General features: G+C 37.5%; 1 protein-coding gene across 12 annotated transcripts in view; it reads left to right on the top strand.

Moving 5' to 3' along the window:
- Mbnl3 (muscleblind like splicing regulator 3) overlaps positions 1 to 17035 on the top strand; it is a 97217-nt gene extending 80182 nt beyond the window's left edge. For 9 of the 12 annotated variants that reach the window (XM_031359033.1, XM_031359165.1, XM_031358498.1 and 6 more), the window contains 6 exons: positions 288 to 479; positions 1558 to 1794; positions 3217 to 3367; positions 6669 to 6760; positions 7688 to 7761; positions 9541 to 17035. In XM_031359033.1, the coding sequence (XP_031214893.1) occupies positions 288 to 479; positions 1558 to 1794; positions 3217 to 3367; positions 6669 to 6760; positions 7688 to 7744 (729 nt within the window). In that variant the 3' untranslated portion in view covers positions 7745 to 7761; positions 9541 to 17035. The remainder of the gene's footprint in view (positions 1 to 287; positions 480 to 1557; positions 1795 to 3216; positions 3368 to 6668; positions 6761 to 7687; positions 7762 to 9540) is intronic. The other 3 variants (XM_031358690.1, XM_031358626.1, XM_031359096.1) reach the window with 1 other exon arrangement.
- The last annotated feature ends 1630 nt before the right edge of the window (positions 17036 to 18665 follow it).

Here is an 18665-nt window from a genome sequence, read left to right as displayed (position 1 = left end):
TAGCAACAATTTTTTTCATGTAGCAACAATTAATAAAATATAAAGAGAGTAAAAAGAGGGCATATCGGAAGGATTTAGAGAAATTATATAATTATATAAATATATAAAAATAGTGTAATTAATTCCATAATAGATATAATAAAATAATTATATAATCTCAAAAATAAAAAAAGAAATAGCAGTCAGTTGTGATATGGCTTATATTCCTTCAAGAATGCCTGGTATAATAAATGATAAAAAAGGATTTGTTTCGCTATAATAATTCATTTTCTCTCTTTTGAACACAGGCATCTTTTCCTATGAATCCATCACTTGCAGCTAATCCTGCCATGGCTTTCAATCCTTACATGACTCATCCTGGGATGGGCCTGGTTCCTGCTGAGCTTTTACCAAATGGTCCGGTTCTGATTTCTGGAAACCCTCCTCTGGCACTGCCAGGAGTTCCTGGTCCAAAACTAATTCGTACAGATAGACTGGAGGTATTTGTTAAGACATATGTAAATGCTTGTAAAATGAATGTTAACCTTATGGATGATGTACCATTTTCAGAGGCTACTTTGCTGAATGTTTTAGGTTAAGTAGAATCCAAGTACCTTTATTGCCTATGGAGCCTGAGGAAGAATGTTAACCATTTTTAAACTTCAATTAAACCTTGTTGTGAAGTGAATGAATTTTGTTGTGCAGTAGGTCAAACAGTACTTCAGAATGGTTCAAAACTGAACCATTGTATAGGGAGTCTGAGTGAAAATGTTCTTTTGACCTATGCTGGAGCATTATAGAGTGTGATTACTCGCATTGCTCACAGATCTTTACTTTCTAAAATAGACATTCTTATCTAGAATGATGAACGGAAAAAAAAGGATGAACCTAACATTCTAAAATTTTAGAATGTAAAGCTGTATGAATATAGGTTGGAAACGAATTATATGTATAACATCATTTCCCCATGTTAAAAAAATGATGTATTTCATAAGTAAGTAGCATATGAAACATGAAGAATTTAAAGGAAATTTCAAACCACCTTTGATTTATTGACATCCTTCAGTTTTCCCTTAATTCTATTCTTTGTGCACTAAAATAAATAACTGGTTGATTTCTTAGAAAGTCAGATCCATAGGCATCCAATTGAATACCTGCTCATGTATTATAATGGAATGTGAATATACATGTGATTTAATGTGCTTTACATGTTGGCTGTGTGATAAAGAAACACCCCAGGCCTTAAAGAAATAATTATACCTGGGATGAATAAGTTAACTTCAGGATTCAAATACATTTTTCAGTTTAATACTTTAAAGTCCTATGTTTGTGTAAGGCAAATAGACACTCTTATCTTTGTAGAAAATGTGATCCCCTCCCCCAGAATAGAAACTGTGTTCTTTATCTTAAGGTGAATATTGCTTTATATCACTCTTCATCTTTCATAGATATTTGCTACATAAATGACAAGATGTATATGTGACTCTCATATGTTCTAGGAAGGTAAATAAAAGGCACTCACCTTCCAGGCATCATTGGGAAATACGTTTTTGTTTTGTTTTGTTTGTCTTTCCTAAGGTTTGCCGTGAATTTCAGCGAGGCAATTGTACCCGTGGGGAGAGCGAGTGCCGCTACGCTCACCCTATGGATGCTTCCATGATTGACATCACTGATAATACTGTGACAATCTGCATGGATTACATTAAAGGCCGATGCTCCCGGGAGAAATGCAAGTACTTTCATCCTCCTCCCCACTTGCAGGCCAAACTCCGGGCAGCTCATCACCAGATGAACCATTCGGCTGCCAGTGCAATGGTAAGAGCAGATTGGGACTGTGGGCTTTCTGTATGGGAGTTGGGGTGGGGGGGCAGCGGTGTAGATGATTCATGTGAACTCACTTTGTCTAAAATAGTGCATGCATAAACAGCTGGCTACTCATAAACATATCTTAATGCAAATAGCCAAAGTTATACATTAGAAAAAATAGGACCAATTTATTCTAATTATTTGCTAAGACTTTCTAATGATAATTATGTACAAGCTTTATTAATGATGTTAACCCACTATTCTCTTTCTCACGATCTTAGAAAATGGTAAGAATATATGATTTTAAAAGTAAATGATTTTGAGTGTCTTACAATCTGACTATCCTGAATATTCAAAAAATGGCAGAGTTGCCTCTGTAGTCTATGAGTCACTTTCACGGGCACTTCGCCACTCATAGTTTAATGCCTTTGAAATCACAGTACTTAAAAGATGGAGTATTAAGTAGCTTCTGATTTCACCAAGGTCAGAGTTACCTTTCCAGTCTGGTGGCATGGTGCAGGCAGGGGGAAAGATCAAGGCAAAAGGCTGCCATCGCTTCAGGGAGATTTTGACGAGATGTGAGTTTGCCTAGCAGTCATTTATGAGGAAAAGTTAGTCTTGATTGATAACACTAAATAGTAGCAAGGAGAAAAAAAATATAATCGTGTGATGCTGTGTGACCCAGTGTGAGAGGTCAACATTAGAAATCCTCAGATGTTTCACCACATCCATGTTGGCTCTTTGATGGGCAGAAATCCCCTTCCCTTTCCTACTATCAGTTCTGTCTGTCTCATTTCTATTGTTTGTTGTGATCATAAAGAGAGAAAGAGCTATAAGAATATGTTCTGGAGAGGTGTAGGGGAAGGGGGTGCTTCCGTGGGCCCATGGGGACCAGAGACACACCAGTATAGTATAGAATAGAGATTATTTAGGGCATGGAGAGGGGAGTTAAGAGGGTAGCAGGGGCAGAGAAAGGCAGAGAGAAGGAGAGAGTAGAGAAGTAGGGGCTGGCCATGACCACGCGTTGAGAGGGGGAACAAAGGGCCATTGCCATGTAACCGTGGGGAGGAGCATACCTGGCTGCCACCAGGTATCTGGGGGGCGGGGTAGAGTTTAGATAGAATACCAACATTGTTTACTAAATGAACATACCCAAGAAGTTAGCTGTATATAACAATTTGCTGTTAAAGTTTACCGTCCCACCTGTCTCAAGTGTTATGGATTGGAGACATTAAAAAGCCCTTTCCCTTTATATTTCTGTTTTGTACTAGCATTTTTTTTTCTCTGAAACAGCCAATCTATTGTTTCCCCTGCTGGGTGTCCACTACTGGATATCCTTGTGGTGGCTTCTCGGGCTGTATCATTTTCTTGCTCTGAGTACATTTTTACTTCTTCCCTGATACTAGCGATTAATTCATCCCTTCTTCATAGGCCCTGCCGCCTGGTGCCCTTCAACTGATACCAAAGAGGTCAGCCCTTGACAAGACCAATGGTGCCACTCCGGTCTTTAACCCCAGTGTTTTCCACTGCCAACAGGCTCTGCCTAACATGCAGATTCCGCAGCCGGCTTTTATCCCGACAGGTGAGAGCACAGCTCTGGGCATATTGGGTTTAGCAGTTTGAGTGTGTGTGCTGCAAAGCCCCTTCCAAAGGGCTTTGTTGGGGGGACTATCAACATGCATTTTGACTATAAGTAAAGTGAAGAAGCTATTGCATTTGATTTGCTGCTATCTAGAATAACAAGATTTGGGAAATGAATGGCTTGAAATCAATGGAAGAAAGATGTTAATAGTTTTCATTCTGGCATTTCTTTTTACTTTGTGCTTCTGAAGGTTGATTCACTTGGTTTAATCTCAGCTAATGTCATGACTCTTAGTGATTATTTCACAGATCGTAATTATCTGTCAAAAGAATTTTCCACCTTCAATATTGTAAATTTTATAGTGCATATAACTACGATTTTTTTATTTTTTTATTCAATTAATTTATTTTTACACTCCATATTCCATTCTCCGCCCCCTCCCCCCGCCGCAGTCCTCCACTATGTGTGTTGGGGGCTTCATATCAGCTGCTGTATGCTGTTTGGTGGTCCAGTGTCTGAAAGATCTCAGGGATCCAGGTTAATTAAGACTCTGGTCCTCCTATAGGCTCGCCCTTTTCCTCAGCTTCTTTTAGCCTCCCCTAATTCAACCATAGGTTTTCATTCCAGATTTTCTTTTCAAGTTTACAGTGACTGTCTGTAGAAGTTAGACATTTGTTTTGCCAAATTTGACACATTTTGCCAAATTTGCCAAATTTGGCCTAGTTTTCCTTGGGTGTGGTGGGGCATGCCCAGAGTCTGGACACTCAAGAAGCTGACATAACTTTTTGAGTACAGGCCCAGCTTAAACTAGCTAAATAGTAGGGGTGAGGCCATCCTCAAATTCACTATCTCAAAACTAAAGTATATAAATGTACAAGAAATCTCCCAAATCCGCTCCCCTGAATTAATAGCAACCCTTTAGGCTAATGTAGCTGAGACGTCCCCCTTAACGGAAAGCCAATTGCCAAATAGACTACTCCTCCGTTTCAGTGAGGAGTATTTGCTTAAGTGAGGTTATTCCTTTAAAGACAAAGTAAAGTTCTTCTTTAACCTCTGAATTACTTTTATCACCTGGGTCTGTGGTCTTAAATCATGACTCCTACTCCAACTTTTGATAGGTTTCGTGCCAAAAAGAAAAGAAAAAAAAATCTCGCTTTCTCTAACCTAAAACCTTCTTTCTTCTGTGACTATGAAAATACGGGTGACAGAATGATATGAGTGGACATGTTCAGGTCCTTAAGGTTTAACATGTGCAATCAAAGGAGACCCATTTCTCAAGTCTTAGTAGGCTGCCACTGGAGCCAAATTCTAATCCTGCCATTTCATTTCTTTCCTAACAAGAGCAAGTGAAATATTTTTGAAATATTCCATACTGAAACTAGACGATTTTTCTTGGCTTTCTGTCTGTTATTTTGAAAATAAATTTCTAATGTGTAATTTATAAACTACAATGAAACAATCTCCTCCCAAAGTTATCCTTCTAGTGTAATGCATTCATTACACAGATGTTGAGGAAGGATGACTTAAGCAAAGCTATACCATCCTGCAGTATTCTGTGATAGATTCTATAGCATTCAAGAAGGAAGCATCATCTACCCAGAAATTAGGCACAACTGAATCATTTCAAAAGTGATTTGGGGTTAATTGTGCAATTTGAAACTACCAGTCGCATCCTCTCAGCTTTTTGGCTGGCATCAAGTGAAACAATCAGTTACGCAGGAATTCTGTAGTTAGCCACCACCACAGTTTATAGCCTTCCCTAAGCCATTTTGTATTTTGCTAATACAAAAGAAAAATGAAAAAGCCATTGGGGAAGTCGTAGTTCCTAGGGACCAGGAACAGATCATGAAAAATTAATTTTCTTAAAGTAAGATTTATATTACAGCTTAGCATCTCCTAACAACCCAGTTCCTCTCATTTTAGAGAATTTGCAACAGCTTCATCTCCACCTCGCTGGTGGACTAAAGGTTATGGGATCATGGAAGTAAGAAGAAAAGGTCAAAGTGATGACCACATAGAAGTACCAGAAACACAGCAAGATCTAAACCCTGACAAAGGAGATGAGGCCTGTTATTGAGGGATTAGCTGTCCCCCACAGGGATTAACAATACCTTGATACTAACAGGAACATTCTCTGAATGTAAGGGGAAGAACTGACCTCTGCAGGTTTTCACATTTTGTGACCTATCTCTTGGGGCTGCTTCCTCGTCCTTTCCCTTTCAAAGCCCTGCTTCTGAATGCAATTGTATGCTTTGGCACGGTGGCTTTCCACACAGTTGCTGCACTTCCGATGAAAAAAAACACGAGTGGTTTTAGAACTAGCACCCGAAACCAGGAAAGATAGTTGTTGGGAATAAGAAACCAGAGATGGGTAAAAGGGACACCTAAGGAGTTTCACTTACTCTTTGGAGGACATTCACATTGTCCCCAAATTTTGGGCATTCACGTTGTCAGCACACTGTCAGAAACTCTGAATTTGACTGAGGTAGACACCACAAGTCATCATGTGTATGCTTTCCATTCGCACATCACTCCCTGCTTGGCTTTCCAAAATAAGCTGGCAATTAGAGAAGCATCCAAAGGCTTTGAAAATAAAAGTGGCAAAGCAAAGAAAAACATTCCGAAAGACATTTTGTAGCAGCTAGCCATTGTAGGACTAATATTTGCTGCGAAGACAAGATTTGCTATGGAAGCACTTGTATATTTGAAAATAGTTAGAATTCCCAAGGAACTTACAAAACTGAATACATATTCTATTGCTTTCATCATATCTGCTCTTCTACCACATACTTATGAACAGAACCACCGTTCTTTTATATGCAGACCAGGTAAGTACACATAAAACTGCCATTTGTACAAGAAAATCGAGTTACAGAACTTGTCAGTGAACCCAAACACCAGTCGACAGTTCCCTAATTAATTTTAACTGTGCTTAACTAGCTTTAAAAAGAAGCCCTGGTAACAGCAGATTTTTTTTTTATAAGCATTCATTAGTTCCTGAAAGTTCAGCCCTTCGAATCTACTACAATGTTATTCTGCTCAAAATGTTAAGAGTGGTTGTTTCCTTAATGGTGACTATAATTGGCTTTCCCCTTTTCTCTCTTTGAAATTTTCCTCCATTCGGTGCCGTGCTGCTTTGTACTGACTCTGGTTGCATGCTGCACCCCGGTGTGTATCCATCATGATGATGTCACATGGCTTGTTGCTGGAATATCTACTCCACCCCATTGCATCGTATCTGTCATGGTTGTGTAAATGCCTCACCCTTCCATGTGTCACTTCCATGATTTCCTCCTGCAAGTGCCCATGGTGCACGGTGCTACACCTTCCGTGTCTGCAGCAACACCACCTGCCAACAACGTTCCGTACGTTCCAACAACTACAGGCAACCAGGTTTGGCCATTTATTTCATCCGTTCAGACCTAGATAACCACAATGTGTTGAAAAGGCACAGGCTTATGCCTTTTGGATTGGTGAGATATATTGGGCCATATGCTTACATGTTCCTTAACCAGTCGTTAGGTGTGGAACTTTTATTTTTTTTTATGTATAATTTGGGTACTGTATGTGGTTTTCTATTCATCTCAGAGCTCACTGGCAGCATGTTTACTCATTGGTAAGTGGTAAGCAGATGTTACTTGTGTTATTCCATATCAAATTGTTGCTACCACACCAGTCCTCAAATGTACATGTTGTACTGAATATGTTGGAAATGCTTTCTCATCCTGATCAAGAGGGAAACTTATTTTACTACCCCCTCCTCATTTTTGGTTATTGTGTTTGAACTTTGATTTAGTAAACACATCACCTTTACTTGCAGTTCCACTGTGTGGGGGGGAGCATGCTATTACATTTCTTTCCAAGGAATGCACATCCTTATTTTCACCCAGTGATTACATCAGAAATCCCTCCTCATGGAGACATTAGATGTGCTTGTGTTGTTTTGATTTTCATTTGGCTTAGTTTTTTTTTTTCAGGCAGAGTCACAGGCAGATGACCAATATTTAGAGAATCTTGATGTTGTAAGGTAATTAGTACAGTAGCTACTGAATACTGTGCTGCCGGTTCTGCCTCATTAAAGTCATGGCTTGCCCCTGGTCAGCTGCTTAAATTTCAAGCATAATAACCATGGTGCACACAGCAGTCATTCAATGACTGAACCACACTCCAGCCCGTGCTCCACGAAGTTGACACAGTGGAAATAGTAAACTTAAAGTTTGCTGTGAAGTTGATCATTGTTATTGATGCACCGGGCTCAAGCAATGAGCAAAATAAACAGAATTCTCCATTGTAATCTATAATCTTTTTTTACTACTGTAGATGGCCCAATTATTAGTAGATGAGCTGAATAGGAGTATGTTTGTTTCACAGATGTAGAAGTTACCAATTTAACAGTAAGTTTTTTTCAATATTAATAGATGTTATTCATAGGTTGTATCTTTTATTTACACAGTTCTATTTGCTAAGGTTTGGGTAAACACTTTCATTTAAAGACATTGCTTATAACTTGAGTTTGACTGTGCATTCAGAAGTTTCCAAACTGAACTATGAGAGACAAGAGATGAATTTTTTGATGTGGAGATAACAGCTGTAAGTTGTATTTTTGTAATGACTTTACATACTCAACAGTGTTTCAAAGGGGCAAGATTTTTTTTTTTTTTTTTTTAGCCAAAATCACATTTGAATTTTAATTCTTTTAGAATCCATTTTGTTCTTTTCAAGACAACGTTTCTCTGTGTAGCACTGGCTGTCCTAGAACTCACTGTGTAGACCAGGGTGCCCTAAAACCTCAGAGATGTGGCTACTTCTGCCTTCCAAGTACTGGGGTCAAAGGCATGTACAAAGATACACAGCTTAATTCTTAAACTTAAGCTTTATTTTTTTTTGTAGTTGAAGCAAAACAAAGTAATTTTGTTAGAATTTAGCTGATAAGATTATTTTAAAGACAGTGAGTGCTGTTTCTTCCTGAGTCAGTACACAAAGGTGTGCTCTTTATGTTGCAAGGTGCTTCATTGAATGTACGTCAAGTAGAACTGCTCCAGCTGTTTTGAGGTTTGAATGAAATACACAATAATTTAATGATCTAATGTTTATTTTTATACCTTTCCCACCCTTGACCCCTGACCTCTCCTTTGTCTAGATCAGGGACCATTAGTAGCACACACGTAAATCCGAAGGGTTATTCGCTTGGAGCATGTTTGTTGAATATATGTAAGAACCCTAGATACCTAACATGGGAACTGTTTGCAATTGCATTGTGAGTGTAGCAAGCTTGAATGTCTGCCCCCTGCAGTCTCGCATTTGGTTGAAGGAGGCAGCTGATATGCTTGCTGCTGCCCTACTTGCCCACCTCCCCGCAATAGGTCCCTAATACTGTTTCAGACAAAGCCCACAGCTATTATACACTAGATAAGCAGATTCCCCCAATCTTAAGGAATGTTTTTCCAACAAGGTGGAAAAACTGAAGGAGCTGGAAGTGAGAATCATTTCACAGGTGCTATTTGGACTAGTAGCAACTTGGGAAAACATGACAGTGGAGGTTTATCCAATGCTTGCTGAGTTCTCTTAGGGTACTACACAGCAAGGTAAAGAAAATTGAAACATAACTAACATAAAATACGCTTGGGAAGAATGATTTCTTTCTACTTGATTCCTTTGGAAAATGAGGTATTTGACACAGAATAATCATATTCCCATGTAACAGTTGTGGAGCGTTCTTCAAAGATCAAAGTTGTCACTTTGTCTAATACTATATGACTTCCTCAGGATATTTCTGCAATGGTGGAAGATATTCAGATAAAAGTTTAACATTTTTTTTACTATTGGACCTTTTCAAAGTGTTTGGTATTAAGTACATCTTGAAGGTACATGTCTTTTGAATGAGATGAACCGATATTTAGGTGATGAGCAAAAAATTTGGCATTATATAGATAATACCTTAAATATGGCCCACCATTGGAACCTCTCGTAGACTATCCCCGCAATGTGTCTGTTTAATGATTATTTACTTTAGCCCACTGTCGTAGAGGGTCTGAAATTCAGAGTGGGGAATATCTTAGCTTGTTAGCTCATATATAGAAGTAGAAACAGAACTTGTGTCAGGTCTCCTGACACCTTGATCAATAACCCTTCAGTGTTTCTTACTGACGCTCTTGTTTTGTTTTCTATTTCAGTTGAAATATTGAGCAGCAGAGTTACAGAATATCAGAATCTCTCAACAAGAAACTCCATGTGGCCTTTCTATATGTATTCTTGTATGTCCTCTTGTACCAACACGACAATAAGCATGGTGCAGTCAATATATTAAAGCACCTATACCTGTTGACAATTTCAAATTTTAAAAATATGTGATGTTAAAGCAAATAGAAAATTAACCACTATGTGTTACCTTATATGGATTAATTGTATATGAATTAGCATACAGAATACAACCATACAGCTTTGTCATGTATATGAACTATCAGATCCATATTACATGAATTTTCCATCTGATATGAATTACCACATTGAATATAACTGTAAAATGTTGTGACTTTTTTCCAGTAATGATTTATGCTAAATGAACTTCCACGGTGTACTGTAGGCTTACTGTATACTCTTGGTGGATAAATTCTGTTTTCAAAGTGTTACCTTACTATTTTGTTTACAAGATAGTCTATAGGATTGATGTAGAATGTAACTGATATTTCCCATAGCATTTTCCTCCATTGGTATATTGTATTAAATTGGGCTCTGCATAGCTTTTCCTCGCTGTAGTGTTTTCTTGTTTATACGTTGTGTTTGATTTCAATTAGAATGTCATAAGTGGGAAACAGAACTATATGTGATTGAAAAATATAACAGGTTCATGGTAATATGCCCTCTTTAAAACATTTCTGTAAGTTTCTGGAGGCCCACATTTTAAAGGCCTCACTTCTGAGTGTGCACAAAATCTGTTCATGTGTAGAATTTTACCTGTAGATCTGACCTTGCATCATCAATAATATACTAATTTTTTTAAAAGAGAAAAACACTTCCCTACATGTGATAGGAAAGTTCAAATGTTAACCTCAAACCATTCCTCTTAAATAATTTGAGAATCAAGTGTTCACATTCCAATAAATTTCTTAGCATGTATAAAAATTATGGAGAGTAGCCATTGCTTTTATTGCATTACAGGAATCTTATCTCTCAGCTTGAGTGTCTAAATTTGAGCCATTTGTCATCTTCAGCTGAGAAACTGGTACTTACTAGTTTAAAGGTATGCTAATCATAGGTTGAAAATCAAGCAGAGAGATGTGGGCGTGGAGACAGTTATTATGTACTGGCAGAAATGTGTGTAAAACCTTTGCATTGTAACCTTTTTTTCCAAATGCAAATGGCTCATGATCTTTTGACTATTCTCTGAATAATAAGTAAGATGCAGTCTAGCAAAAGTCAGTCCAGGTGAAAGAAAATTGTTTCCAAATGAGGCCTTGCCTCCCCAAATGGACCATCTTGTCTATTGATCACAGAAGGAGGTTGAGTATAGGTTTAGGGAAATGGCAGGCATGGGGGCAGGGAGAGATTTAAAATGACTTGGAATGTGCACAAGAACAGGAAAGGGTTTCTGAAATTGTCTTTCAGTTTAGTTTAGCTGAGTTCCCAGTTTTTCTAAAAGCAGCAGTGAAGTAGCAAGCATTTGTGCTATATTGACAGGTGTTTCTCTGCCAAAACTTTAACATCAGAGGATTGGGGGGGGGGGGGAGCGATGATTTGTTCAGTTTTGTCTCAGAACCAAACCTGTTTTTGTCACATCTGAACTTACTTGCCTTTGTGTGTGTTTTAAAATTAGTTTTAGCACCCTTTGGTTAATAGAGAATAGCAATAGCCCATGGAGGTGTAATATGAATTCTTCTTACTCGTACTTAGGATATAATCTACACATATAGTAATGCATCTATTTCTGTGACATAAAGTGTACATCTTCTACTCTACAAAGTTATTAAGATTACTATTGTTAGAAGAGGGAGGAAACGTGTTTTCCAAAAGCCTCAATAACTTGAATATTTTGTACTCAATATAGATTCTCCCACTGGAAAGCATAAAATCAAATTGTATAACAGTTGTTTTTCTTCGTGAAAATCAGGAGGAAAGAGAAACTGTTTGAGATACCGTAAGACAGGTAGTTGGATTGATTTGCAGAACAGTGGCATTGGCAAAGACTTTATTGCCTTTTCCACAGTTGGTAAAAGAGAGAGGTAGACTGTGTGACTTGCCTAAGGCTGCCTAGCCATTGTGGGAACCAATTGTTCTCCCTTTTTACATCTTTCTTTGGAACATTTGAGACTCCTACTCAGAGCAAATCAGATTGGCTCAGAATTTTAAAAAAGCAAAACTGCCTCTGGTGGTTCATGTAGTCCATTGATCTTAATTATCCAGGTGAATCCTGGTTACCAGTGATTTCTTAATAGTCTTGTTTTTATATTGGGCCTCTGCCCTTTGTTAACTATTGCCTGAAGTTAAGAGATTGGGAGTTGTCTGTTCTTTTTCCTGTAGGCTCTTTGAACCACGATATTTCTGTTTTCTAACATCATAATTCCAAGAAGAATGTACCTGAACTAGTCTAGATGTAGTTATTAATGGAAATGGGAATGTTTTGTGCAAAATGAAATTTTTGTAGTTTGACAGTTTGGTGCAACATACTATCTCATTGAACTTCTTAAACTTTTGACCAAGATATGTGTAGATGATAAACTTAGAGTAGAGTTGTTCTCATGTTGCTCTAAGCACTGGAAGTTATTAATGTTGACTTATATTTAGGAGGAGATTCAGTGGGAACATTTAGGGTAGTTGTCTTTTGGTGCGATGAGTTTCTATAATATAAATTTTGAAAGTTGCAATGTACGTGAAGTTTAGGAAAGCAAGCTCAAAACTCGACATTTTGATCAAATTTAATGGAGTTTTAAGGGAAATGAAACTTTAAGATAGCACTCTAGTTGTGCAATGACTAATGATCTTATTGAAGAAAAGACAAGTCATTTGACTATAAAATGAGTTAACAAGACCAGTCACAACAAATCAGTGACTCTAAACAAAAATTTACCCAATTATATGTATATAAACCAAATTCTAATCAGTTGTGATTTCTAGTTGGCATTTTTTAGTCTTTGTGTTTTACCATAGCCTTTATTTTTATTTCTCCAATATTATTGGTTTTGTCCATTTTCTCAGCCTTTTGCCAAAATTTGCAAGAACACTGAAAGTCGGATAAAATGTGTCAAATCTACAAATAAGCAATCTAAACTTGTCATTTAAGAAGAGCTTAGTTTCAGTTTTTACAAAAAACCACTATGAGACCGCAATGAATAGGGACTAGACTTAAATCAAATGGATTCATACAACTACTATTTAAATACAGTGTTTACTTTTGAAATTAGAGCATGAATCCACACCTAGATGTTGCTTTTCATTTAAGTTTTCTAGATTAATCTTCAATTTTCATCTAGTCGTGAAAGCAGTCTGCTTGCTATTACATCAGTCTTGTTCTCCCGTCCATCTCTGAGCATACTAAAACACTTGGATCTTGCCATAAGTGGTGTCCTATGCCCCTCGGCTGTGCCCCCTCATGGAACCCTCAACTCCTCTGATCTCCAGTTCAGGAAGAAACCAGTACCTGCTCTCAACTATCAGCAGGAACCAAATGAACTTAGTATTTTGTACTTGGGTTCACTTTAAAGAGCATAAGCAGTAAAGTGCTATGTGAAGCAGGAATGGCAACTATAGTACATTGTAGGAAATGATAGAGGCAGCTGAGGCCACTCATGCGCTATTTGGAATGCCAGCTGGTTCTCTTCCTCCTCTTTGGTGAGTGTTGGTAAGGATGCCCTTAGGTGAAATGCAGCCAAGGTTTTCTAAGATCTGGCAGTCTGTAGGATAGGCTGTGGCATGCAGAATGATCAGTAACATAGTTCTCTCTCCACATTAAAAAAAAAAAAAAAAAGCTCTTCTACATTTCACTGAAATGGAAATAAATAAAATTGGGGGGGTTCTGATTTGATTTGATTCGTTTGATGGATTTGATTCCAAGTTTTGATTTGTAGATTTAGTAAGATAGTGGCCTAATTTTACCAGAGCCTGTCAGAGGTAGTAGAATAAAATAGCAGATAAGAGAGTTTAGCGGGTTTTTTTTAAAGTTTTGCAGATAATCTAAGCAAACTATAAATATAATTACAAATACCATGTTTTAGTTTTTCTTATTGTTTGTTTTTAAGGTTTTAATTGTACTACATTTTTATATCTAAGTAACCAATGAGTTTAATTTTTGAAGGAGAGTTTAAGTTTTTACCACATATAGTCAGACCATCTCTGTCAGCTCTAAACTGATACCATAGCATAATACACTATAGATGCAGTCCATAACTACCCTCTACAACTCACAGTTCAAGAACAAACTTAGCGTTGTACACAAATGATAGATGTCAGCTAAATATATTTAGTTGTTGCTTTGGCAACAAAACTACAACATGGCTACCTTTAGACATTTATGCATGTAAAACTTTGATGTGTAAGCTATATGTGGTTCATGACAGTGCAAACAGATTGAAGATACACCAAAAAACTCAAAAAACTGATGATGTTTTTGAAGCCCTGTGTTCCATATGAAAGCTGAATTTGTGTCCTCATATAACTCTTGATTTAAAAAAAAAAAAAGCTTATAACACATGGATTCTGGAATTGGACTTTATAGTTTAAAGAATTTGTTGTGTTGATAGGGTTATTCTACAGTATTTTGACAACAGAACAAGCTTGACATAGATATTACCTGGCCTTTTTTCACAACTTTATTCAAAATTATCTATTCGTGTAGTATCTGTAGTTGTAAAAAGGTTCTATTTTCTGGATTTATTCACAAAAACTATATGTGAGGATTAAAGCATAAGTAAACATTTTCAGATTAACTCATGTTTGTGAAGCCACACATAAAGATACTATAGAAGAGCCCCTGAACAGTGTTTAAGAGACATATGCTGCAGTTACCCAACTGTCTCAGTTAGGGTGCGAATGTGTGAGACCCGCCTTTTTTTGCACTTATGTACATAGTCCATGAAAGCAATCCTTGGAGCTTTTGACAATATAAGAAGTCTGTGGTAATAGAGGAAGGTTAGTGAGAGTGCTTTCTGAGGCTCTAAGCATTAGCGAAAGCATAGTGTTGCAGTAGTGTGTGTTGTGGAGGCTTGCTAGCTTGCTACAGCTCACCAGAAGCTCAGACTGCAAACAAATGCCAGATCCTCCTAACGACACTGAGTGAGAATGCAAAGCACTTCTTTTCTTAAGGCTACTAGCAAAAATTATTCGCTTGTTGAACTAACTCCCACAGTAAACACACACACACACACACACACACACACATGCATGCACGCATGCGTGTGCTTGTACCACATAATGGATAAGGTTCCCCATAGAGATTTTCTTTTTTCCAATTGTAGAAAGCAGAAAAACTACTCTGTACATTACAAGCTAGTTACTCTCAAATCTAACTAAAATAGGTTTCATCCTTTGTAGTTAAAACTTCTATCAATTAATGTGGATTTAAGTGATAAATTGTTAATGTTTTAAGTCAACAGAAGTGAACCAGCCCAAATCTTACACAAGATGGACACTGGAAGATGATGTCAATCTAACCTAATCTGCCAGTTTTCACTCCACATTTGCAGATAGCCAAGGAGCCTTCTTGTTGTCCTCCAAGGCACTGAGGCTTAGCAAAGTTGGAAGTTTGAAAGGTTAAAGGACAGATCCTCACTGGCACTTTGAATCCCTCCGATCTTGAGGCAGGTGTCTTTCACACTAAAGAAAGACCCCATCCTAGGCTAGTTGTGAAATGTTGTTTTTCATACACTGCTCTTAGAGACATATAACTAGATCTGCAGCCATAGCTCATTAGTACAACCTAGATGAACAAGGCCCTCCCTGGGTTCCATCCCCAAGACTACAAAAGGAAAAAGGGGAAGAGAGAGAGAGAGAGAGAGAGAGAGAGAGAGAGAGAGAATATAAACCAAAGTCACAAACAACCCAAGCCTTACATGTATCCCATAGCTCAGGGCCAGTTGGCTAAAAATTACTTTGATTTTCCCCTCAGCTCCTGATCACTAAGTCAGTTTGTTGTATGGCTATACAACAAACACCCTGACAATCTGAGCAGCTGGTTATAGCCAATAGAAAATGTAAGCATACATTCATTTTATAGTTAGGAATACCCACTTCAGCCTTATTACCCCCATAATTTCACTATTTAACCAGCATCTTTACGTGGACGTTTCCTTGTGAATCTCTAAGTCAGAAAAATGCATTTTCATAAGGACAATAGGAAGATGAAATTTTGTGTGTGGTGCTGGGAATACAGCCCAGGGCTTTGTGTGCTATCCCAAATGCTCTAACACCATGGCTAGCCAGTGATAAGATTTTAAGTCCAGAACTCTCAACCATAAATTAGTAGGGATGAACCCTGATGCATCACAAAAGATAACCAATGAATTTATAACATGTGCATGCCCACAGCCACTTGGTTCCGTGCTGAAACTTAAACATAGTGGCTGTATTTCAATCATTAAAACGAAGGAGAGAATTAAGTATAATGAGTGCATGTGACTCATGCTAAAATAAATTGGGATTTAAGTTTGATGAATTTAGCATGTCTAGCCCCTCTACCTTGCCTGTAAGAGGAATTACCCACTGGAATTAAAAATCTAGATCATCCCAAAGAAAATTTATGTTTATAGAGAACCCTTCCTCAATTATACTGTACCTAAAAAATGAAAAGTGCTTTGATCTGAAATAAGTTGTCACTCTGCATAGATACTACAAGAATCCTCACTAGCCCTCTTCTACATTGTGTTACTTTAAAAAAAAAAAAATACCTCCGTAGGAAGACCTAGAAGAATTGAGCTTTTTCTCCCACACACGTACAACCTTAAGACTCTGTCATAGAACTACATGGTTCCAAAGCTTTATTTCTGTATACAGATGCTGTCTGTTAATGATGGAAACCAAATTGTTGTCCTGCTGTGTCTTTTGTGTCTAGCAGTTGAGAGGATGATATGACCATCATTTCATTAGATGCTGGGGATAACCTTCTCAAAATAAGTTTCTTATCATTACCATAGCTGTTGCTTCAGTTATAAAATGAGCCATTTACTCCCCAAATTACACTAATTAAAATGAAGTCCATTTTTAAGAAAGTGAGGTTCCACTCACTATATTGTGTTAACTAGTCCAAATTCCATGGCCTTAAATGATTTGATTCTCCTGTCTCAGCTTCCTGCATGACTTACTTTGCTTTACCATGATGAGCTAGGTTATCCTTTTGTGTAATTTTAAATGAATAACTTATAGCTCCAGCTAACAATGATCTGGATTGTAGAAAGTGGAAGCATTTGTCTTGGGCAGAAAGTGGCAATGTAAAAATTTCTTTGCCCTGTGCAACAATTAAAAACTTAAGTAAGGACCAAAATATTTTACAAGTAAAAATTGTTCACATAATATTTTGTCCCAAATGCAGTAATTCATTCCCTCAACTGCAGATGTTTGAACTTTTTCAAGTTACAGTGTTGTATTGCCTGTTTGTCTTTAGAAGTGTTCATTATATAGCTCATTTTAGTATGCTACTTTTTATGTTTCTTTTTTATTCTTTCAATAAAGTTTTCAAATTCCTTGGTTATGTCTTCTTTTATGAATCCATATTCACACATTCAGTCAAAAGTTACTTATGGCCAGGCGGTGGTGGCGCACACCTTTAATCCCAGCACTTGGGAGGCAGAGGCAGGCAGATTTCTGAGTTCGAGGCCAGCCTGGTCTACAGAGTGAGTTCCAGGACAGGCAGGGCTACACAGAGAAACCCTGTCTCAAAAAGACAAAAAAAAAAGTTACTCATGTTCTAGTATACAAAACTTGACATTAATAACTCTAATATAAAATTTAAGTTTGTGATTTGGCTCAGTATTATATTCCATACACACAGTAAGTTTATTTCAAAATACCTTAAGTAGTTTGGAAAAGGTAGATGATATATTCATTTTCCTTGATGTATTTTCCCAGATGTATTTTTCCCATAAGATTGTAGTTAGTAACACAAAAAGTTTCATTTTATTAAAAGAAAACAAAAAATAATATTGTGGTTTCTGTTGTTTCTTAAAAGCCCTAATGCATATTCCAAAATAGATGAGAAATTTGTGTGTATCAGTTATCCATTTTTAATCCTACACTTATAGTATAACATGAAACTATTGTGTTCAGTTCATTCTCCTCAAGATGGGCATCAATGAGTGGCTTCATGACAATAAAATACATGGATTTTTTCCCATTAAAATGTTTTCTAGGATTTTAAACTATTCATCTCCAACAAATGGCACAGGAACAAAAGGATTCTCATTTTTGTTCATTAAGAAAACAAATGTAATACGGCAATATTTTATTCTGCCAGCTCTCTGAAGGTCTCAGGAAATCTAATACAGAAGGCCTCTGCATTTGTCACGGTCTCATAGTTGAGCCCATAGGAGACTGGAGTGTAGAAAGTTTGTAGCAAAAGCTCGTATTGTTGACCTGTCTAGGACAATGTCAAGGGCCAAAGGGGAAATTAGGTCCTTTCTGGTATAAACTGTTACCATATTCTTTTACCCTTTTGTGTCCTATTTGAACTATTTCTAATGTGATCCTCACTTTGGCACCTTTTAAGCCTTTGGCTGTGTTTCTGTGAATGACAAAGCCAACGCAAACTGATTTGGCATATGAACATTTATTAGGGTTGAAGCTTCTTCTGAGTTCGTTTTCTGTCACTAGATTATAGGTAAGAATTCATGGCAGATATTCTCAACTCTTGTCGAAATAGAGAATTGAGGTTGAAGTTGACACAGAAACAAAGCCAGATATCAACCAAGATTTTCTTGGGAACTTTCCACTTTATTCCACACCATCCATCTTACTCATCCCTAATAACATATAGCCCTCTAGCCCCATGGAAGCAATTTGCCAGGCCCACATTCTCAGGTGCATCTGGAATCTTCCCTATCAGAACTTTACTGATGAGATCCCAAGCTTCAGATAGCTGTTCACAGCTGAAATGTAAGAGAGAAATTACAATCGAAAGAATGGAAGGATTTAATGAATCACCTCTCCTAGGGAAGTTTGTACTTCGAAAGGCACAGCTCTCCAGTGGTCCAGATTCAGACATCTAACATGTATAGATAACAGGGTTGTGTGTTATGGGAGCAAACCTCAAGCATCTAGTGCCAGCATTTAGGAGAAGCATTCCAATGTCTGTAGATTACTAGTTCAGTTGCCACAT

The sequence above is a fragment of the Mastomys coucha genome, chromosome X (genome assembly GCF_008632895.1).
Source record: "Mastomys coucha isolate ucsf_1 chromosome X, UCSF_Mcou_1, whole genome shotgun sequence".
Taxonomy (NCBI): Eukaryota; Metazoa; Chordata; class Mammalia; order Rodentia; family Muridae; genus Mastomys; species Mastomys coucha.
The sequence above is the reverse complement of the archived record's forward strand: the minus strand, read 5'-3'. Positions and strand labels throughout refer to the sequence as shown.